At 45.9% G+C, this 24,530-nt stretch overlaps 1 protein-coding gene across 1 annotated transcript in view; it reads left to right on the plus strand.

Moving 5' to 3' along the window:
- Nucleotides 1-6,580: 6,580 nt before the first annotated feature.
- Nucleotides 6,581-24,530, plus strand: part of SLC35F1 (solute carrier family 35 member F1) — a 193,263-nt gene continuing 175,313 nt past the window's right edge. The window contains exon 1 of the mRNA XM_083497883.1: nucleotides 6,581-7,323. Coding sequence (XP_083354009.1) covers nucleotides 7,172-7,323 — 152 coding nt within the window. The 5' untranslated portion in view covers nucleotides 6,581-7,171. The remainder of the gene's footprint in view (nucleotides 7,324-24,530) is intronic.

A 24,530-nucleotide genomic window follows, 5' to 3' on the forward strand; every position in this document is an offset into this window, starting at 1 on the left:
ACAACAAAGCCCCATACTCCCTCTCCCACAAACACATTTAAAAGGCCATTAATAATAATAATAATAATAATAATAATAATTTATTATTTATACCCCGCCCATCTGGCTGGGTTTCCCCAGCCACTCTGGGCGGCTTCCAAAAGAATATTAAAATACTATGATACATCAAACATTAAAAGCTTCCCTAAACAGGGCTGCCTTCAGATGTCTTCTAAAAGTCTGGTAGTTGTTGTTCTCTTTGACATCTGGTGGGAGGGCGTTCCACAGGGAGGGCGCCACTACCGAGAAGGCCCTCTGCCTGGTTCCCTGTAACTTGGCTTCTCGCAGTGAGGGAACCGCCAGAAGGCCCTCGGTGCTGGACCTCAGTGTCCGGGTAGAACGATGGAGGTGGAGACGCTCCTTCAGGTATACTGGACCGAGGCCGTTTAGGGCTTTAAAGGTCAGCACCAACACTTTGAATTGTGCTCGGAAACGTACTGGGAGCCAATGTAGGTCTTTCAAGACCGGTGTTATATGGTCTCGGCGGCTGTTCCCAGTCACCAGTCTGGCTGCTGCATTCTGGATTAGTTGTAGTTTCCGGGTCACCTTCAAAGGTAGCCCCACGTAGAGCACATTGCAGTAGTCCAAGCGGGAGATAACCAGAGCATGCACCACTCTGGCGAGGCAGTCCGCGGGCAGATAGGGTCTCAGCCTACGTACCAGATGGAGCTGGTACACAGCTGCCCTGGACACGGATTTAACCTGTGCCTCCATGGACAGCTGTGAGTCCAAAATGACTCCCAGGCTGCGCACCTCGTCCTTCAGGGGCACGGTTACCCCATTCAGGACCAGGGAATCCCCGACACCCGCCCGCCTCCTGTCCCCCAGAAACAGTACTTCTGTCTTGTCAGGATTCAATCTCAATCTGTTTGCCGCCATCCATCCTCCAACCGCCTCCAGACACTGACACAGGACTGTCACCGTCTTCACTGGTTCTGATTTGAAAGAAAGGTAGAGCTGGGTATCATCTGCATACTGATGAACACCCAGCCCAAACCCCCTGATGATCTCTCCCAGCGGCTGCATGTAGATGTTGAAAAGCATGGGGGAGAGGACAGAACCCTGAGGCACCCCACAAGTGAGAGCCCAGGGGTCTGAACACTCATCCCCCACCACCACTTTCTGAACACGGCCCAGGAGGAAGGAGCGAAACCACTGTATAACAGTGCCCCCAGCTCCCAGCCCCTCAAGACGGTCCAGAAGGATGTTATGGTCGATGGTATCAAACGCCGCTGAGAGATCCAGCAGAACTAGGAAACAGCTCTCACCTTTGTCCCTAGCCCGCCGGAGATCATCAACCAGTGTGACCAAGGCAGTTTCAGTCCCGTGATGAGGCCTGAATCCCGATTGGAATCCCGATAGATAGTTTTAGATCAGCTGTTGTTGTTTTTTGCCTGTGTTACAGTGCAGGCATAAATACAGATATTAATCTGGAAGACTCTCTTCTTATCAGAGTTGTCCGGAGACCTTTGAATGAGAACCTGCATACAGGGCCTTGTTTTTGGTGAGCTGGAAGAGAAAATCTCTTCCAGCTCAGCATGTAGAATGAGCCATAATGTCGGAGCGGAGCAGGTTCACTGCATGATAGCAGGTGGTGAGCGGTACACATCGTTAATACACCACAGCTAGCAAGAATCAGGCTGACAGTGGAGTCTGGATGATGACACCTTGAGCTACTGCTCCACTATCTCAAGCAACCTTTGGAGTCCCAATTCAGGGGCAGTGAAGTATTAGGAACATATAAAATCCTGCTCCCAGCAATAAGAGAGCTGAAAGGGCTAACATATTCTGCAGGTGTGGGTCCTTAGGTTGGCAAAACAACACCATCCATGCACAAGAGGGGTGTATCAGCAGATTGGAGGAACCCCAGGATTCACACAAAAACCATTTTTTATATAAAAAGAAACTTTCAAGCAAGTGGGAAGGAGACCCTATTAAGGACTGAGTATGCACAGTGGGTGGCGCTGTGGTCTAAACCACAGAGCCTAGGGCATGCTGATCAGAAGGTTGGCGGTTCAAATCCCCATGACTGGGTGAGCTCCCATTGCTCCTGCCCACCTAGCAGTTCGAAAGCACATCAAGTGCAAGTAGATAAATAGGTACCGCTCCGGTGGGAAGGTAAACGGCATTTCTGTGCACTGCTCTGGTTCGCCAGAAGTGGCTTAGTCATGCTGGCCACATAACCCAGAAGCTGTATGCCAGCTCCCTCGTCCAGTAAAGCGAGATGAGTGCCGCAACTCCAGAGTCATCCGTGACTGGACCTAATGGTCAGGGGTCCCTTTACCTTTATGCTCAACAGGAACAGTATGCTGTCTGGCTGTTAACAGGGGGGTGGGGGACAGAAAGTCCCAGAAAAGAGGGTGGCTGGCTGACTGATACCCTGAATAAAAGCAACCACCCTCCGCATGGCAACATACTATTACATGGCACACTTATCTCACGTCTGTCTCCTGACATTGCTAGTAAAGTAGGAAGCAGAGAAGTTTGGCACTGAGAGGGTGTGTCCTTAAAAGCCAGAATGCTTCAGAGAGAGGTACATGGTGTTCCCCTGAGATGCAGCAGCATCAGAACAGGCTGATAGTGTGTGAGCATTTTGATGGCAGTTCAGCAGTGTAGTTAATCAGTAAGAACTTAAGAAGAGCCCTGTTGGATCAGGCCAATGACTTATCTAGTTCAGCATCCTTTTGTCACAGTAACCAACCAGAAATCTTTGGGAAGACCCGCAAGCAGTACCTGAACACAACAGCACTCTCCCCACTAGTGATTCCCAGCAAATGGCATTCAGAGGCATGCTGGATAAATTTCTACCATCACCAGAAATTTGGGTTTGTGCAGTTGAAGTGCCCTGTTGCTCAGCTGCATCAAACTTGTTTTTCAAAAAATGGACTTTTTGCAGCAAGCACATCAGCAGGGATGCTGAATTGGCTCTACCAGTGTGTTGGTACCACGTTGACCTCCCTGCTGCCTCTCCTTTATCCCATCCCTTCCTGGTAAATAGATGTTCCCCACCTTGGGGGAAGCTAGCACCATGCCTCTGCCCCACCAGACAAGCCAGTTCTAGTGCCAAACCCTGGGTGTGTTCATCATACAACCAGGTGCACTGGGCCTTAGTCTATAATCTGTGACCCATAAGTAGGCGTATTTAAGTGAGTGGGATTTCTGTGGTCTGACCTTGGCTACTGTCTTCTCCCCAGCAAGGCACAATGAGGTAATAGCTATAATATACCTCACATCTTCTATCTTTCTTCATCACCTAATTAAATGCCAGTCAGAAGAACCTCTTGAGTCAATAACGATTTTGTTGGCGCTTGTTCAGTAATAGTAAGGTGGGTTCTTGTGTTTTTTAACGAAAAGTAATCAGGCAGCAATAATTCTTCTCAGCTCATCAGTGTTCAGCAATCACAGACAAATGGGAACAATCATAAAACATGCCAGTTAGGAATTAAAGAAATAAATACAGAGGAAATCAATCTGTCTCCCAGGAAGATTACTCCATTTTTAATTATTTATAGACTTTAATGTTAAAGGCACATGGTGAATAGTCCCTTATGCTGATGTCCCTATTGTGGCTCTTCCATACACAAATAGCCCCACTAGGATTGCAAACCTAAACAATTTACCTTGGACAAAGTCTCACAGGGCACAATACTTCTGAGCAAACATTGCACCACATATGTCCATCACTCCATGCTTCACCACTTCAGTTTGAGATACTGCAAGGGGATATAGAACATTCCTGGCTGGAATGTTTTGATCAACAATGTCTGCTTCACACCTGTGAGTCAACACTAGAAGTTGCAGTTGCTGAATGATTAGTCTGCATGTGTAACTTGTGGCAGGTCTTTTCCTTGTACAAAAGCAGAAACAGAGCAAGTGATACCATGGCTTTATTTGAACTAAAGCAATGTCCAGACTTCTGAGTCTCACAGGGCTCTTCCTCAAACTTACACGTTCAGAGATATAAAAGAAATAATGATGAAATGGATCTTACTTTGTTAGGCTGATACTATCTAACCATGTCTGCTCTCCTCTCATGATAACAAATTCAGAAATTATGTAACACAGATGTCTTTAGATTAAAGCTAAGCTGTGCTGGTAAAATTCAAGCTGCACAATAAATCATTCTGAAAGCAGAGAGAAAAAGAAAATGGAGTTTCTCTGAAATTGTAGCAAAGAAGTGTAAGATACACCTGTAACTCCAGATGATCTTTTTCATGCTGGCCCTAACAGGACAGCAGGGCCTATGTGTGTACCATGTAACACATTCACCCCATAACTGCATCTGCCCTGCAATCAACTATGGGAAGGATCCCAATTACTTTTTATATGTTGATATTACATATTGTGGTTTAAAAAAATTATGTTGATGCTACCTGGAAAGATTTGTTTGCCATAGGAAACATTTTAAAAGTGAAAGGCAGAGATGTATCCTTTGGGGTTAATGGTTGTTGTCGTCAATGTGGTAGAGTGTGATTGATGAGATTTGAATTAAAATCCCTACTTGAGCCTGAAGCTCATTGAAGGAGTTTGGGACAGTCATGATTTCTCAGCCTAGCCTACCTCACAGGACTGTTGTAAGGACAAAATGTTATGGAGAAACCCTGTATGCTTTCTTGAACTTGTTAGAAGAGAGGCACAATAAAAACATAAAACAAGCATATGCTGGGCATGCTATTTGATGTCTGCCTTGCCTCCAGAAACATTTTACTTCTTTCCCTCACACTTTACCTTTATATGCACAGAGAGAGACACCAAGAAACACTGGACAAAACTGCAATTCTAAGAGCAGCTCCACACTTTAACGGAGGAATTCTGTCTGCAGTGCTTACATTTAAAGTGTGATAGGGAGCTGCCTCCAGTAGTGATGTATGGAGGTGAGAGTTGGACCATAAAGAAGGCTGATCGCCGAAGAATTGATGCTTTTGAATTATGGTGCTGGAGGAGACTCTTGAGAGTCCCATGGACTGCAAGAAGATCAAACCTATCCATTCTTAAGGAAATCAGCCCTGAGTGCTCACTGGAAGGACAGATCCTGAAGCTGAGGCTCCAATACTTGGCCACCTCATGAGAGGAGAAGACTCCCTGGAGAAGACCCTGATGCTGGTAAAGATGGAGGGCACAAGGAGAAGGGGACGACAGAGGACGAGATGGTTGGATGGTGTTCTTGAAGCTACCAAAATGAGTTTGACCAAACTGCGGGAGGCAGTGGAAGACAGGAGTGCCTGGCGTGCTCTGGTCCATGGGGTCACGAAGAGTCGGACACGACTAAACGACTAAACAACAACAAGGGGAGCTGCCTGAAAAGAGACACTTGGGGACCCACAGCAGAAAGCCCTGGACTTCCTTCATGTGTGCCCGTGGCACATTTAGGAAAGTGGGTCTTTAACTCACACTTTTCTGTTCAGGGTGGGAACACGGATGCAGTTGTAACCAACATGGCTGGCATGTTGAGTGCAAGGTTCTCCTGCATATTAGCTTGATGCTTTAGCCAGTCATGGATATAATAATAATAATAATAATAATATGTTTTTATTTATACCCCGCCCTCCCCAGCCAAGGCCAGGCTCAGAGCGGCTTACAAGCAATAAGCAATATCCATTTGTGGCCCTCCAAGATGTTGCTGGATTACACCTCCCATCATCCCTAACCATTGGCCACGTTGGCTGGAACTGATGCGAATCAGATCCTAACAACCACACATTCTCCATTCCTGGAACACTGTGTCCCACAACCCTCTTGAATTTATACATTATTTGCCACTAATGCATGCTCTGTATTGGCTTGCATTCAGGGAGGACACCAAGGAGTAGGAAGGGGTAGTGGGCACCCCCCCCCCCAAAAAAAAATCCCTGGTATGTAGGAAAAGGGGCATAGCTCAGTGGCAGAGCACACGGTTTGCATGCACAAAGTCCTAGGCAGTGCTTTTTTTTTCTTCACCAAAAGGTGCAGGAACGCACTTCAGAAGACCCACCCCAAATACGATATCTTTGGGCTGGGGGAGGGTCTCCTCAAGAACCAGAGACGGCATCGTGGCCAGGACAGCTTTCCTTTAAAACCTTCTGGGCTTGATGAGGCACGTGACCCTCACCTGCCCTGAGCCTCCAGCTGAGGAGAATCAAACACTTCCTCTTCAAGCTTGCGAGCCCCACCTGGGCTGTGGTTCTTTGTCTTCCCTCAGAACTGACAGCTGTAAATTCTGCAATCCTGAAATCAGGATTATTATTTTTTGCCACTTGAGGCCAGACAGAAAGTGCCACCTTGCTCTGCCACACCACCTTTTCAGAATCAAGTGTTTGAGGTGCTGCAGCAAGACATGAGCTTTCCCCTTCTTTTTGGCGCCAGATCTGTGGGGTTTGCTCAGCCCGAGTTGCAAGCGAGCTTCCGGTGCTTGCCGCTGTCCAAGGCCGGGTGGTTCTGAAGCTAATCAGGCGTCTGAAGGGAAACACCTGGAAGATGGAGAAACTACAACTCCCGGCAGACAATTGAGAGAGAGAGAGAGAGAGAGAAGCCGACACGGGGGAGGGGTCGGTGGGCGGATGGATGGCCGGCCTGGGAGAGGCTTGCCAGCACGTGCTCCCTCTGGTGGGCGCGATTCGAGGAGGGAGGGGGCGTGGGGCTGCTTCGCTTCTCCCCTCGCTCTTTCTCCCTCTCTCCTCCCGGCTGCTGCACTTCTGCGTTGCTCAGCGCGCGCGCGCACAGGCAGCCCCCTCGGCCGGACTGGGCGGCCAGCTCGCGGCAGGCGCTGCACCTGACCGCAGCGCTGTGAGGAGAGCAGGCAGAGGCGCCGGACGGGGCTGAGGGGAGACAAAAGAGGAGCCGCGAAGCCACCAACACGAGGCAGCCGCTACTCCGGGCTGCCTCAGACGGAAGCCCCGCCACCCCCCGCTGCTGGCGGACACTTGCTGCTGCCTGCGAAGGAGGAGGAGGAGTCGGCCCCTCGCTTCATGGCTGAGCAGCACTGAGGAGGCGGCGGCGGCGGCTGGAGCTGGAGCCCCGAGGAGCAGCGCTCAAGCCCGGCGCGCAGCCTCTCCCGCGGCTGCTGCTCCTGGATCCCCCGCGGGATTCTCGCCTGGGCGGCCGGGCGGCGCACGATGCGCCCTGCTGCTCGCTTCTGAGCGCCAGCCCCGCCGCGATGATCTCTCCGGAGCAGCAGCAGCCCAACCATGTCGTGGCCACCATCGAGAACCTGCCGCCCGAGGGCAGCGGCGGCAGCAGCGGCAGAAGCAGCATCTCCGCCCCCTCGGCTTCCAGCGTGCGCCAGAGGATCCGGAAAGTGTTTAACAGGTGAGCTGCTGCTGCTGCCCACGCCCTTCGCGGCCTCTCGCTCGCCCCCCACCCCTCCTCCAGTCGCCTTGCGGGGAGAGCGCAGAGCCAGGCTGCAGGAGCGGGATCTCCTGCGGGAGAGAAAAGGCAAACGCCAACACCCGCCGGCTTAAGATCCCTTCTTCCGGTCCATTGCTGGAGAGCCAGGCGGAACGAAAGAAGGGCGCTCTGCACATGCTCAGCCGGGCTCTTTTTTTTTTTAAGTCGAAGGCGGATCTCTCTGACCTGAGCGGTCCAGCCACGGTTCTTAAGTCCTGGCTCCGAGTTGCACCCAGAGCCCCAACAGACGCTCCTCATAGGGATCGCTCTAGAAAAGTCTTGCTCGGCTGCCTAGAGTTTCTGTGGGTATAAAGAAAGGGCCATCCATTTTGTTCGACTGGGTGGTTTTGAATGCAGGAGCATCCCACTCCCATATATGGAGCAGTGGCTAGTTCCATGGGAGACTTCTGAAAGCCTCCCTGGGGCTAATAGAGATTGGGGGGCAAAATGGATGCTTTGCATTTGTAGAGGCGGCAGCAGGTGGTACACTAACATGGTGGGTAGAGGATGCGTTGCCCCAAAACCAGAGAGAACTGCAGCCTGTGTGAGAGATGCAAAATGCTGACCTGCTCTCCTTTGGCATTTCTCACCCACACGCTTAACCTGAGTTAAGGGAGGGAAGAGGTGTAAAAGCCATCTTTTGAAAACTAAACTGCCGCTGCCCCCTCCCTTGCCCTCAGTGACTGCCTGCTTCTCTCATTCAAGCGAGCACATTCATTCTATAAAGTGCCAGAACGGAGGGGATGGCACGGCCCCGATCCAGGAGACAGGGCAGCAAACCACAGAGTTGGAGTTGATGCTCAAGTAGAGCAACCCTTGAGTAGTGGGAGGAGGAGGAGAGCAGTGATGGAGGCAAAGGCAGCCCTTTCACAAAAGGACCAAAGTGTCTTAATTCTGCCACGAGGTTTGGTTGGGGGAGGATGGTGTTTGGGTACCCCTGTCATGGTGCAGTTAACTCTCTAAGAAAGGCCATTTTAAACAATGCTTTGTATAGACCCAGGACTCTCCAGCTGCTCTCGCTCTGCGGATCTGGAAGAGGCTGGTTTTTGTTTGCACCTTTTTCTATGGAATTCACCAGCAAGGAGAAACCATTTATACTATGCGGTTTCAAATCTTAATAGTGAAATGTTCATACCCAGTGTGGATTCCTTGAATGATGGGCATGAAGTAGGGAGGATTTAGAAATGCAGTTGAGATTAGTCTATTCTTTATTCGCATGAGGAGGTATTGTGTGTGTTTGCATTTGCAATATTCCCAAACAAACAAAGCCTAAAGTCTCCTGGGATTTTCAGTGGGTTTGGATTAGCACAAGCTTGCCTGCTGGTGATGATAGGGAAAGTTCCCATTGTAAAGATGATACGGCTTCTTCACACAAGGGCTGGGGAATATTGGCGAGGGGAAATCAGGATTGCCTTTACAGGTGGTCTGTATTTATTTTTTTAAAGATTTGAAAAGGATAAATAAGAGTCTGCCAGAAAAGCCTATGACTCAAAATCCATTTATTTCATAACTGTATTCCTATATGAATGGTAAATCCCTAGTCCAGATCTGATTAACTTGTATACTCTGCTAAATGTGTTGGCAAGCCAGGCTCCTGTAGAGTGAGAAATTGACTTCCGTCTGAGTTTCCTCATGAAAGACCCACTGTGCCTCTTGCTATTGTATGGGTCTGCAACCTTGCTGCTCTCATAAAGAGTACGTGCAGGGCCTCTCACCCTTGAAAAACAGAGGGACCCACCTATTAGTGCTCCCAGGCCAGGGTGCAAGTGTGCCTGTTGAGCGTTTGAGCCATTTGTGAAGAGAGATGCAAACTTGATCAGTGCTTCCTTACTTACTTTTATAAATAAAAAAATTCCTTCCAGTAGCACCTTAAAGACCAACTAAGTTAGTTCTTGGTATGAGCTTTCGTGTGCATGCACACGAAAGCTCATACCAAGAACTAACTTAGTTGGTCTTTAAGGTGCTACTGGAAGGAATTTTTTTATTTTGACTATGGCAGACCAACACGGCTACCTATCTGTTACTTTTATAAAAGATAACTGAAGCTGCAACTTAGTGCTGTCATTTTGGCCCAGGAGTCACCAGCATGGAACCTGTGGCTGCACGTACACCCACACAGACCTTTCCTGGGCTTGAAAGAAGCCATCTGTTGTAGCCAGTAGAACAAGGTTGAGGCATGTGCTTGTTTGTGATCTCCACTTGCTCTCTCCACTTTGCAAATGTTCTCACTGAACCCCCCCCCACTCCCCCCCTAAAGGTTTGCCTATGGGGAGCATACAGCAGCCTTGTGTGGGATGTCCTCCTCCTCCTCCCCTCTCGTGTGCCAATTCCCTCATCTACTTAATGGTTTATAGTAGCTTTAATTTGCCTCGCTGCCAGAAATGGGTATGTGATAGTCACTAGGCACAGCTTATCTCCAAACCACATAAAATATTCAGTTTGAAGTGGTTTTAAAAAGAAAAACACTGATTTGAACACAGTATTCAACTAAATTTTACTGAGTAAGGTAAAGGTAAAGGACGGTTAAGTCCAGTTGAATTTGACTATGGGGTGCAGCTAATACTCAGGCTAATACTCAGAGCAGAGGTTTTCAACCTTTTTGGGTCCACGGCTCCCTTAACCAACTACATTCTTTCTGCAGCACCCTTGTTGCACTCAGGATCCCAGTTATGTCACCCCTTGCCTGCAGCCGCATCAGTGCCCCTGGTCTCTGAGATGCCCCCCCTCCCCCAAAGAGAGGTGCCTGGGAAGTAACCCCTGGTCTGCCCTAGAGGCACCATTCACCTGGGGAGCTTGTAGCCAGGGCTGCTGCAACAAACAGCTGTGCAAGCCTTTGGGAGGTAGAGACACGAGAGGGCATCAGAGGAGGGAGGGAAGGAAAGAGGGACAGAGGCCAGTGTTGCCCACGGCACCCCTGACCATCATTCAAGGAACCCCAGGGTGCCACGCCACACTAGTTGAAAACCACTGACTCAGAGTAAGCCTATTGAAATGAGTGGACCTAACTCAGGCATGCTAATTAATTTCAGTGTGTCTACTCTGAGTAATATTGAGTTGAATGCCACCTAAGATATGGCTGGTGGTTACCATTTGTATGCATGATTTGGCTCTTGTGGCTAATGATGGTAAGCAAGAAGGTGGAAGCAAAAAGGTGTAGAGATAGGAGGATGCAAAGGGTCCCCAGCAGATGAACCTTTTGGAGGGGTGGGCAGAGGTGCTTTTGTATATGTTTTTCTTGGTGATTGCTTGACATATTCCAAATCTCAACCATGGAATTTATTTCAAGACAGATCCCTAATTAAGCACTGCTTGTAGATGAAAGGTGGTGAGATATGGGAGTGCATTTTAATTTTTCAAGCTTTTCTGAATTTGGAGCTGATTATTTTAACCACCAACCCTGATGATGTTTTCTGTAATTCCTAGAGCAATGTCACTGCCAGTCCTCAAGTAATGTCACTGCCTTCATTTTAATGAGTTTTTCTCACTCCAGGAACATCCTGAAAGCCTGTCGGAGATGGAAAACGTTTTTTACTTAATTGGTCATAGAAACAGATACCCTTGAAGCAACTCTAATGTTATGATGTGAAGCAAATAGCAACTCTTGTCTGAAGGTGTTGTGGTGAATTCTGTCCAGGATCTCAGCCCCAAATGGCATTGGATATAGGAAGGGCACTTTCCCTTCTTTTTCTCTGTAGATTTGTTTTTGGGGATCAACTCATGAGTGGTGTTAGGTGCTATGAAATGTCAGGAAGAACAAGAAGCACAAATACCTCCTGCTTCTAGTCCATCATTCCTCTCTTAAGTTTCATAACAGCATACGCTGCTTCCATTTCTGAGAGAGAGAGAGAACACTGTTGAGAGACAGTATGAAGTAAAGAATATGTCTAGAGAAATGATCCCTTAACATGGACCCACCTACAATGCAAGTGCACTAATTGGTGAAGATGTGGGGGGGGGGAGCGAGTCAGAGGGGACTTCTAGGACAATGATGACTGTTGGCTTTTGAGTGTGTTGTGAGACTTCCCAGGGAGGCATGGACTTTGGCCACAGCAGGTTCAGAGTGCAGTCTGCACTTCAGCATCTATAAATCAGTGCAAAACAAGAAACTGGATGCTCATCTCTTGGCATGTTCTTAACCTTAGTCAGTTCAGTGCAGGACAAGGCAACTAAGTTGAACCTCCATATGCGGTTCTGTTTCAGGGTTCCATCACCCCATTCCACTCCCCCACCCCCAACATATATCTCCCCTCCAATAGGCATTCAGGACTCAGTGCCCACTGAGCAAGTCTAGTTTGCATTGCACTGTTTTTAGGATTTTAGGTGGGTTGGGTGGACACACCAGTGCTCAGTGCTGGCTATGTTAAAATCTTGGATATCTTCATTGAATTCTATGGTCCTCTCTTGTCCTAGGATCATTTCTCATTGTGAACCAGAAAATGACCCATCCAAACAATGGGATGGTTGTTCTTTTTATTGGGGGGGGGGGTGATTCATTCTCTCTCTCTCCCACCCACCCTACTTCTTGTTTGTTTAGCAAAATGTTAGGGTCAGTGCCACTGAGATGCTGGAGACAAAGGCAGAGAAATCATGTCCTCTTTTAATATCTTAAAGCTTGAGTGTGTAGAATCTGCTGCCTTGCTTTCAAACAACTGATGTACCCATTTGTTGGCTCCTAAAGTTCTGTTTCCTTGTTAGAACTATCATTTTTAAATCAAATTTAATAACAAGTAATTTGTAAATTTATAAATAAAAGACTCATTCTAAACTCTTCCCTCCTGACGGTGGGGCTTTGAGGAGTGATGGGGTCACCACAGCATCCACTCTCAGGGCTGCTCATGTTGGCCACGGTGGAAGGTGGTAGTGGGGAACAAGTGAACCCACATTGGGGCCAATGCAGTCATATGTTGGCAGTGAGACTGGCTCTAAGCCACTTTAGTCCCTCTCTACCCTCAGAATGCTCCATTTTGGGGCTTTCTGCTGGCTCCTGCTAGTTGGCCTCGTAGCTGCCCCGTGTTTGGTGGAAAGATGGGAGAGGTCATCAACAATCGCTGGAGACTATCCTAGCCAAGATAGTTGAGCAGAAGGGACACTTCCACTAACTTCAACCCTCTCCTCTCCTCCTCCTTGCACAAGGGAGGGCAGGATGCTCTGCAAACGGGCTTATAGAAGAAAATATACTGTGAGTCTTCTACACATGAAACTTCTCCAAATTCTCCCATAAGTTGTTTTTAATTTGTTAGCTGCTTTTCAAAATGTAGTATTTCTCCAAGGTATTGGAAATATGACTTCAAAACAAGAAGTTATCTGTTTTAGGGTCCTACAATTTTCTAATTGAAGCTACCAAAATACAGAAAGCCCACAACTTAACGTGGGGGGTTGTGCTACAGGGATTGCACCTAAAGCCAAAATTGTGCATAGTCAAAACATACTGGGTTCAGTGGCGGGTGGAATTGCCTAAGTTATTTCCTCCAGAATCCTGCCCTCTTTCTGCCCCCTTTTAATTTAATTTAAAAAAATTTTTTTACCATGCGTGTAAAGTTGAATGAACACAAGTTAAATGTGCATAAGTTATGGGCTTACTCTACGCAGCTTAGTTTAAAAATGTAGAGGAAAACCACTTTGAAGTCAGGCCAAATACAAGATGATGATGATGATATACGGTAAATAAAATAGTTTGAGAAATATTCTGCCACCCTAAACCAGCAAGTTCATCTGAGTTGCATGATTAAAGAGGCAAATTATGGCATTTCTGCTATTAATTAAAATAAACCTGAAGATCCAATGTATTTGACTTTGCAAGTCTTACAGAATGAATTCTCATAACCTTGAACACTTGAGCTTTCTTGTGCAGAACAAAAGAACTTTCCTGTGGGATTTTGTATAAAGAGAAACAAAGAGCTATTTAATTTCTCTTAACATAAGGGCAGTGGAAAAAGTATGAATCCGAAGGTTCTTTTTCACTGCATTACTCCCCCCGCTTCACCTTTGGGAAGAAAAACAGTGTCATCAAAGGTTATGTTTGTAGTTAAAATATTAATCCATACAGAGTTAATATGACTAAGTGATGGTTCAGTGATTGTGACCTCAGTAGTTGTAGTTGGCAACCATAGTGCAAACTGGAACAATGAGACACAACTCCTGGCTTAGCTTTATGTCTGAACAGGGATCATGGTTTGTTTCTCCTTAAACAAACCATGATATGATGCCTGATTAATTGAGTGAAACAAACTACGACTCCCAATTCTGACATAGAGCTAAGCCAGGGATTGTGGTTTGCCATTTCTGCTCATACTAAGTGATAAGCAAAGCAGGAGCCATCTGCATACCAACAATAAACTGTTAACCATGGTTTCCCACAGGGGTGGGAAACCTCAGGCCTGGGTGCCAACTCTGGTCCTCCAGGCCTTTCTGTTAGGAACTCAGGACTCTCCCTAGGCCACAGCTCTCACCAGCTTTGGTTTGTGCCCTCTTTGAGGGCTTTTGATTGCCTGGAATATGTCCTTGATGATGCCTCCTGCATGCCAGGATATATGTGGGCATGGCAATCTCTGTTATCAGGTCTTTATTTAAAGTTTTGGGGTTTACTCAATGTTTAGTGGGGTATATTCCCAGCTGAGCATCTGACTCTTGCTCTAGTTTCCTTCTCAGGGTGAAGGACCAGCATCAAAGAGTCAAGCTGTTCTATGCATAGCTGTTTTATCATTGCTGCTTCCCTTCCCTTGTTTTTATTCTATTTTTGTGAAAATGTGCTTGTTTTTATTTATTTTGTTCTACCCCACCCAACCCTGGGATTGTTTAGTGGTGGTGAAGGGACAGGCTTAAAATATTCCTAAAGAAATACATATTTGCTCTTCCTGACCTGATGCCCACTAGGCTCCACCCCGGGGTACCAGGCTTAGTTAGGCTCATACCTTGACTGGCCAAGTACTCTCCTCTGGGCTTTCCAGGCACCATTAGGCCCTGCCCTATCTCCACTCCCTGATATGTCAGACATTCCCAGCTACTTTCACCATTGGTGGTAGGATGCCTCTGAATACCAGTTTGTTGGGAAATGCAGGTTGGGAGAATGTGATTGTGCAGGCAATATAAGCCTGCGAGGTTTGCTGAGGCGGATGGCGGTGGCAGGAGCGCAAAGGGTTTCTCGGGAGGCAGCCTGGCCTTTGGCCAGTGATCTCCATGCAGCTCTGGAGTTCCCTTGTGACCTTTCTCCCTTTACTATCATTTCCCAGGCAAGCTCCAAGCAGGAAGTGGCAATAGAGAGCAGCGGTGCACACATGTAGAACCTGACGCCATGACGTCACATTGCACATGCGCTGCGGGGCACCCGCAGGCTGGGACCCAAGTCGGCACCCCTGGAGGGAATAGCTCTCCAAATTTAATGAAGGCGCTATAAGTTGGATGTATTGAAGCTGCCGAGAAAACAATTGGTGATTGAATCAATGATGCAGACATCCTGGTTGTTATTTTTTAAAGGAAGAGGGAGAAGCAAATGCTGAACTGTAGTGTCTGCTTCCAGGGAGCATCTCCCTTCTCTTCCTAGGATTAGTTGTGATGGTGAATTGGAATCCCCAAATTCATAAGGAGTGTTCCTCTGAATATCAGTTGTTGGGGGAATGGCAGGAAAGTATCACAGAATCATAGAACTGTAGAGCTGGAAGGGACCATGAGGGTCCTCTAGTCCAATGCCCTGTAATGCTTTTTGCCCAAGGTGGGCCCAGAACCCTGAGATTGAGTCTCATGCTCTACCAACTGAGCCAGCCAGCCTCTGCAATTGTTTTCTGGGCAGCAAGTTGTCTTCTTGCCACTGTGGGGAACAGGATGCCAGAGAAAGTCATAAGATGAGCCTGCTCTCACAGCAGCCCAACAGATGCCTGTGAGAAGCACGTAAACTGGACGTGAGCACAGCAGCCCTCTGCCCACCTGCAATTCCAGGCAACTGGTATTTAGAGCCATGGTGCTTCTGACAGTGGAGATAGAACATGGCTGTTGTTGTTTCCAATTGGATGCTCCCCAGATGTTGGACTCCAACTCCCAAGCCAGTCATTATAAATGATGTTAGTTGCAGTTTAAAACATCCTGAGGGCACCAGGTTTGGGGATGTCTGGACTATATGGATTGACAGGTGTCTTCTTTCAACTGGAAGTCTAGTCACAGGACAGGATGAGATAGGGAAACGGGAGAGTATATTTTCCCACACTTGTTGGAGTGGGTTGAGGTAACATATTAAAGTGTAGGGAAAAGCAGAAGAATCATTTCAGAGTGGTGCTGATATGACGGAAGATTCCCAAGTGATCTTTAAAATGCACCTGCAGTTTGGGTCACAGACTTCAATGCATTTAAACTTGGAGGCTTTTTCCTCCCCTCCCTCTTCCTATATACCTGGCATGCACTTAATTTAGCATATTCAGAAATGAACTTTTCTTTCACAGTACAGTAAATTAATAATGCAAAAGCCTATGTAATGAGCTGCATTCTTAACTTGTGAAAAATCTCACAAATAGAATTGGGGTGAAAGGAGGAGAGACATTTTCTCATGAGGCATAAATTGGCAAGTCTCCCCCTGGGAATATATGCATGCCGCTTAACTTGGACATTTGGGAGATCTGTGCTTTCTGGGTACCTGTTGTATGCATAAGATAGTCCCCCCCCCCCCCGTTTGTAACTTGGGCTTTGGGAAAGGGGTTAGCTAGTGCCTCTTGAACTGGGGAGGTTTCCAAAGAGCAGAAGCATAAATGGCTCCATAGACAACTCTGGAGAATGGACAGAGTAGCTCTGATAGAATGGACAGAGCAGCTTTAATGTGCTAATGAGGGGAAGACCAGATGCCAGAAGTGATCAGAGGAGCTCTTTGTGATTCTGTCTCTTTTGAGATGGCTGAAGCCTCTGTCCTTATCACTGCCACTACTGCTCACAGGCAGGGGGGAGACAGTGGTGCTCTTAGAGAGAGGTGTTCGTTTCCTTTAGATCAGCAAGTAACCTTAAAAATCAGCACCCGAATGCTGATTAGGGTAAAATTGCCAGGAGAGATTAGGGGAGGCAAACGGCCTGGATGGGATACTTTAAAAAAATAAAAATAAACTACTCTATTCAGGTTGTGTGTGTTGGATTCTTGCAGCCTCTCAAAAAGTGGCACAGACAATTGCACCTGTCTCTTTTTTGTTTTGGAGAATGTTCTCCTTATTTTTGTGTGTGGCTGCTACATTGCTTCCACATACTTAACACATACTTTTCTTTACTGCATAGGCATTTTCTGGCCATTAACTTTGCTTTCACAGACGGCCAGTTCCTTTGGCTGTTGAGCTATTGTTTTGAGATTTTGTAAAATGTAAAGTGACAGAGCAGTGCATTAAACAAATAAATGCCTGGATCTTCAGTCTGATGCAGCAGGGCAGGTTTTACATTCCTATGAACCCAATGGCATTATCTGCTGCAAGCCAATTAAGCAGCACATATCTGCTTAAAACAAAATTTAGTTAATTCAAAGGCAGCCATCTATTTTAAGTGGTTTATCAGCAATTACCTCGCATCTGGCTTCATATGTGGTAAATAGGGGAAGGGAATTAAAATGGATAGTATTGGAACTCAATTTACTCCTCAGGAAGTGAGAACATGACATCACCTTGATTTAAATGTATATTGTTCTCTCTGTCCTCTGTTGTCTCCCAGGTATGACTTGATTCAGGGACATTCGTAGACCTGACATGCTTGAGCAGCCTTTTGAGTGGCATCTTTTCACTTCTGAAATGCCTTTTTTGTTCTTCATCTGATATGGGTGCCACAAGGGCTTTTTTCAGTCAGAACTCACTGGAACTGAGTTCTGTCACCTCTTCGTTGCGTTCCGACATCCCTGTAGTGTTATGGCATGGCTCCATGGTGCTTGTGGCTACGCAATAGCATGGCAATCTGTGTGGTGCATCGGAGGGCGGCAGCATAAGAGGAGAAGGGCGATCTTTCCTTAAAAAAGCTCAATAACTTTGAGCACTGATTTTTTTTAGGGAAAAAAGCCATGGGTGCCACTATCCTGTTTGACAATGTCTTCCAGAAAGGTCTAGTCAGTATTGTTTTTCCTGGAAAAAGAGGTACTGAACTCACCATGAACATCTCCCTTGTTTTCTTATAATGGCAATGGTGCCCACCTGAGAGGTGCTGGAACTGAGTTCTGGCAAGTTCTGGTTGAAAAAAAGAAGCAGCCCTGGGTCTAGCAGAGGCTTTAATTTTGGAACCTGAAGTCAATTTGTATGTGTGCATGTACCTCCTAACGTTCTTGCTTGTTTACTGCATTTATATCTCACCTCTTCTCTAAGGAGCTCAAGGTGACATACATGTTTCTCCCTCTTCTCAATTAATCACAACAACTCTGTGAGGTAGTTTAGGCTGAGAGGCAGTCGCAGGCCCAAAGTCACTCAGTCAGCATTAACCGCCGATTGGGGATTCAAGTGTCCTAGTCTGACACTAACCACTACACCACCCTGGCTCTCTGATACCCAGCCAAATACCACTAAGGCATGATGACTACCTTGGCACCATTCTACACATTGTTAGATGTGGCAACACTTCCAGAAGAAGAAGAAGAAGAAGAAATGCAGAGTTCCTTTCAAAAATGAAATATTTATCAAAACCTCTGTCATGCACAGGCTTGGTTCACATGTCATGGCAAGCCAAACTGTTGCTTACTAGGTAGGACCATGAAAACATGTTTGGCATATAGAGCAGGGCAGTCCAACTTCTCATACCCAGCAGGCCACAAGAACCCTTTGACGACACCATGCTGGTTCTCATATTCCTCAGTAGTAGGTGAGAGAACAGTGAGCGTCACACCTGTCTTAAGGAAGTATTTCTAGTTTTATATATGGGCTGGGAGCCAAAGAATGCTAAGCAAGAACAGAAATCTCCTCCACGTGTGCCATCCTGCATCATGCCACATCATGCCCAGCATTTGAATGTTTCTGGGTTACAATGAGAAGGGACGGTGATGTAAAAAAAACCCCAAACCCTTTGGATCCTAGCCACGGTGTGTTTATGTTCTTTTACCATGAATGTGCACACATTTTAGTGATACAACCTTAAAGTTTGCTAAAGAGCCTTGGGCAAATCATTATCTAACTGCGTTATTGTACAGATAGGAACATAAGAAAAGCCTCTTGGATCAGGACAAAGGATCATCTAGTACAGCACTCTGTTCTCACTGTTTCCAATCAGATGTTCACAGGAAGTCCACAAGCAGAACCTGAGCTCAACACTCCCCACCTGTGATCCCCAGCTATTGGTATTCAGAAGCATATTGCCTCCCACAGAGGACAATCCCATGCATACCATTCTGGGTGTATTTGAGTGGGTTCCAGCTATGATAAAATGCATATTGCACAAAATGTATCATATACAGTATATCAGAAAGGCAGGATACCCTGTTTGTACACATACCCTTAAGCTTCATTATGTGTTGAAATGTTCCTGTTTGGACCTTGACTCTTCAGTGTCAAGCGACGTTAAATCTGCAAGCAAGTTATTCTGAAGGCGTTGGACAGGTCTGCTTAATGGTCAGGTTGAGCTCAACATGAAGCATCGACTTTGGTGAGCGAGTGCCAATAGGCTCACAAGGCATATCAGACTTTAAGGATTTCATTTACAAAATTGCTCTACAGTGGCAAGTGGATCGCTTTGGCGCTAATGCTGATAAATAGGCTCATTTGTGTCCAATAACAAGACCCTAATTATTGCCTCCCCAGCACCCAAGTTAATTGCAACCTGTAAGGCAATATTGGCTGGTGACAGAAGGAAAGCATTGCTCAAGCCATTTATATCATTGGTCATTAGACCTCGCAGCCTGGATGTTCATTTGTCAAAGGAGGACATTCCTTCAGCTTATCTGGAAACCTGCGTGAGCATGTGTTCTATTGTGCTGCAGGGATTTTCTTTTCTCATATATATATATATATATATATATATATATATATATATATATTCATATTCAAAGTTGGAAAAGAAATGTATTACTTTTTTGAACCTTCAGCAAAACTGTCTCTCATGGCTCAGGACATGGCCAAGCATATCGGCACAGCAACTTTTCTCTGAATTTCCAACACAAGAGTTATATTGGATGTCAAAAGTCCTAAGCATACTGTTGTTTATTCTGTGTTGTGTTACTCCTGCATAACATTTAGGAATGTAATGCAATTTACTCCTCCTCTATGGTTGGGGTGACTTTTTGTAAAAAAAATTATAGGGCGGTAGTGTGAGCCATCCTTCACATTCAGTGACATAAATATCCCAGCTCCTGCCTCTTCCTCTTTGGATAGCACCAAATGTGCCTCCGAGAAGGCTAGCATTAAAATCAGATAACTACGAGTATGCCCATATTTTCCTTAAGCTAAATTGAATGGGAACACATGCAGCTGGGTTTACAAAACCATATCCATGCAATCCAGTACTGCATACTCTAACTGACAGCCCAATCTCAAAAGAAGCTGTCTTTCCCAGCCATCTGTCAGAGATCCTTTTAAATGGAGATCACAGGGTTTCATCTTGATGCCTTCTGCATGTTAAGCATGGCTGGTACCCAATGGCGCTCCAACAGTAGGTGGAGCTCACTCCACAGCCAATGACAGGCAGAGCCAACTAATTTAGTCGTCCCCCCCCCCCGCCTGCTGAGTTCTACTTGGCAACACCAAGACTCAGGAGGAGGAAGCCAACACAGGCAGCGCCACCTCCTAGACTGGCTGTATGTAAGAAGGCAGGTAGGTGGAGGCTGGCTGAGGGCAGACTGCGGTTGGTGGGGCAAGTGTCCATTTGCAACACTGGATCAGCCTCCACTGTATATCTCTACTACAAATCTGTGGCCCGTCTCCAAAGGCCACAGCCGGTGGAATCTTTTCAAGTAGGATTTTAAGGATTGGAAAATGGAAAGATTCCAAGGCATGAATTATTCTGAGTGAGCAAGGGAAATCTACACACAGATTGCTTTGCATTGCTGTCTCAATCTTTTTTTAGAACTCCAATGCAGAAAGAGGCCTTTCTTGGTACTACAGCCATGTCCACTCTGTGTTGCGGATGACATGAAGCTGATCGCACATATACAGAGAAATACATGAGTTGCTTGCCAGAATACTGGAACATTTTGCCACTTCCTTTATGACTGGAACATACAAAATGACATACACCCCCCCCCCACTCAGAATAACAGAAAGCTTGAAGTATTCTAAGAGATTCATGTCATCAGAAGAGAAACCATACCATTGAAGGAAACCATACCATTTATTTTGTTGTTATCATACAGCTACAGCAACATACCCAACCATTTTTTACTTATTTTTGGGACGCATGCATGTCATCCCCACCTCCAACTCTTTGGTTAGGTGTTGGTTGACAATTGGTTTGAGACAGTGCTGAATGAAGGGATATTCCAAAACCTGGTACTGTGAGGTAACCAAAAGTGCAACAGTTATTTGGCAGGCTTCACAAGAAGGGCTGTATTTATATCCAGCCAATAAAGATATGAAGCTGTAGCTGACTATACTGGAGTGAAACTGACAAAAATGGGACTGAAAGGCTTTGTAGAGCTATATCATCTGTAGCCTTTAGGTTCCTGTTATGAGAAGCTGGCATCCCTTTGGGATGCGTGGGCTTGTGATGGTTTGGTGTCTAGTCCTTTTGTAGGGCGACTGTTGTTCAAAGAGGAGGCATGTGACGGTTGAATCATGTCCTTCCTCTCTCTCTCTGCACAAAAGTCACACGGATCCCTTTTCAAGTGGGCAGGAACTCTTTCCCCTTTTTGGAGAAAAGCCTTGTGTGTTTTCCCTTCTCTGCCCCCCCAGCCCCCAGAATTCCCTGCTATATTGTCTTATTCTTTTGAACCTTGGCTCCATCTGTTGGCACGGCAACACTTCTGCATGGATCTGCAAAATCTTGTGAATAAGCCAGTCATCAGCAGTTCATTAACACAACTTCTGGATAGATTTTTTTTTTTTAAAGCACAGGGCACATTAAAGGATCATGCAATTCAGATTAAGGTTCCCTGTGGCGTTTCCCATAGTACGTTTTGCATCAGCTTTTGATTGGAATTGCAGCACACAGAGCCTCATTGAAAAAAATATTCTGGACAATTAAACTCCTGCCTGCAGAACCTAAAAGATAATTGGCCTTTGAAAATACTTAGGGTTAGATGTTCAAAATGTGCACTCCACCATTCTGTATTGTTTAGTTACACCTGTGCAACAGGGGTGTGTCTTTTCAGGTGTACTTTCTTTGTATCAAGGACTGCAGCATATTTTTAATTGTTACTTATTTGGCTGCTACCTGTTCTATTTATTATTAAATTTATATCCTGTCCTTCCTCCCAAAGATGCTCAGGGCCCCCAAAAAGCAAAAGAATTAAATACATATTTTTAATTTTTTTACAACATCCATTACAGATGCAGACTGGGAAAGAGCTCATTTTAAACAGTTTGTTGGGAGACAGAGAACTTCACAGGCTCTGAAAAGACAGCAGAGATGGCACCTGACTAATATTTAAGCGAAGGGGACTCCCAAGGGCAGATGCCACAACTTTAAAGACCCAATTCCTATATTGTGCAGAATGGACCTCCTGATAGGATGGTATCTGCAGGAGGCTTTCACCTGCAAAGTGCAGTGATCAGTTGGCTAAATAAAGGGAGAGGCAATCTTTTAGGTATCCTGATCTCAAGCTGTATAGGGTTGCATACACCTTGAATTTAGCTCAGTAGCTAATTGGCAGACAGTGTTCCAGCAAATGTTGCTGGTATACACAAACAGCCAACTTTGGAGTGGAGGTTCAGAGGTAGGAGAAAGGGAGAAAGTTCGAATGCACAAGTGGAAGACCTTGCACAGGGCTTCCACTGACAGAGTTGGGTGAATCCCACCTGAGGTCTATTTTAGAAGCATAATATAGCTATGGAGAATTCCTTTTTTCTATTTGGGGGTAACCGGTTGGGGGTTGCATGCCAGTGGCAAGTGTGATTGAAGCCAGTAGTGAATGGGGTCATAGCCAGAGGTAGACAGGTTCCTTGTTGCTCTTTGCCCATTTCCTCAGGTGGGGAAGACTGGAGCTTTGAAGAAAGCTGTTGCTTCAGCTTTGTCTGGAGGCTCCATCCCTTCCTGACTGCCAACCAGACCCCTCATCAGGTCCTGAAGCTCCTGGCTGGCTGTCCATCTCCTCTTCTTCTAGTGGTAGGCATTGCTCATTGGGCAGAAGGCAGAGTGACCAAGAGTAGAGAGAGAGTAGAGAGAGCCAGAGCCAATGACAGGTGAAGCCATCTTCCTCTGAACATAATAATAGCTTGCTGGATCAAGCTAATGACCCAACTAGTCCACCATCCTTTTCTCACAGTGGCCAACTAGATGCCTTTGGGAAGCATGCACATAAGACCTGAGTGCAACTGGCTTCCCTTAAAATACCTGTTGTTATCATCTGCTGACTTGAACAGAGAGAGCTGTAGGACTCTCTCTTTATATCATTGCCCAGGTTCATCTGTGTACCAGGCACATGGGAAAAAGAGCTATTTCCCTGAGAATCCATCTAGACCAGAACACAGTTAAAGCATAAATATATACAGTATTTAATTAAGGAACATGACGTTCAGAACAAGTAGTTTTCATACACAGAACTATGTAAGCACAGAATCCCACTGCCCATCTAAAGTAATTGTTTCATAACAGCTATAAATATATACTTTTCCTAACTCCCTTATATCATCCCCCCCCCCAAATATGTCGTGCTCGGAAGGATTGCAGGGGGCTTCTACTTCTATGTACTTGATTACAGGAAGATTCCTCCGTACCGCTAGGATGTGCATTGAAGTGAAAGTGACTTAGAAGCCCCCTGCAGACTGTACAATATGGAGAAGGTCAAGGACTAAGGTGTATGCGAGATGCATACAAGGAAATGTGCACCCCTGTTTCAAGTCCACACTTTGAACATCCACATGTTCAGGCAAAGGTCTGGACATGCCTTCAGTTTCATCCCTTGCCATGTAATATAAGAACATTTATACTGGCTTACAGAGGCTTAGTTCAAAAGAAGTGTGAAGAACTGCTTCTGTTCATGCATGCAAACTTTTTATTCTGTCTTCCACTGGCCGTGCCCACACCTCCAATCTCACTGCCCATGCACCATGAATGACTGTAGCTGGGTGGCAAATCAGCTGTCTCCATGTGTCTCTGGATCCAACCCATGGTCTTGTAAGTGTTGCCGAGAAAATGCAAGGCACTTTAGCAATCATAATTATGGAGAGAACTATACCAAAGAGAAGCTAGAAGGCCATAGAACTTAATGAATTAAAAGTCTCACATGATTTATTTGGTCACCTAGTCAATTCTCCTCTCATTATTTAATGGTTTCTTATGATGTTATAAGTAGGTTAATCCTTACAAATGTCTCCCTCTCATTTGTATTGTGGTCACAAGAACAAAGTACCTGAACACACCAGGCCTTTATTTTAGAGTTGCTGGAATCTTTTGTGACCTTAGGAAAGGGATGGGGACAAATTAACTTTAGAGCTGCTTTTAAATCTGCCAATGAAAGAGCACACTATGGATTTTCTGAAGGGAATCTGGAGAGGCAAAAAAGTGCCAGGAGAATAGACTTTTATGCTAGGGACCTTTGAGGAAAGATGAAACTGCTTTTATCCATTCCTCTTTGCCCCTTCCTCCCCTCCACAAACTTCCACTGCTTTTCTTTTGTTCTTTTTCTAGTGAAAGTTGCTGTATCCTATTCAGCACAGCACATTGCAAGCCTAAGCAAAGTGCAATTTGTGCTTGGTGCATTGATTGTTACAGACACTAATTGTAGCTGCTGCTCAGGGTTGGAAGGATCACATTTTTTAAAATGATTTTGTCCTCAACTAGGCTTCTGTTTCACCTCTGAAGTCTTCTTGTGTAGAAAATATGGTGATGCAGTCAAACATAACTTGATTGCATTCTTTAGCCAGGAAGATTCCAAAGATCTAGAAAATGCTGTTGTTTTGTCCTGGTAGTATGCAATATTTCAGTCATAGCAATACAATTTTGATGGGATGTTTTGGAGGCCATGCTGATATGAATGGAAGTCAAGCAGTTCTAATGGTGTACTGCAGGGGTGGCTGACCCATGGTTCCTGCCCTGCATCTAGTCCTTCA

Source organism: Podarcis liolepis, assembly GCF_965112155.1.
Source record: "Podarcis liolepis genome assembly, chromosome: 3".
NCBI lineage: Eukaryota > Metazoa > Chordata > Lepidosauria > Squamata > Lacertidae > Podarcis > Podarcis liolepis.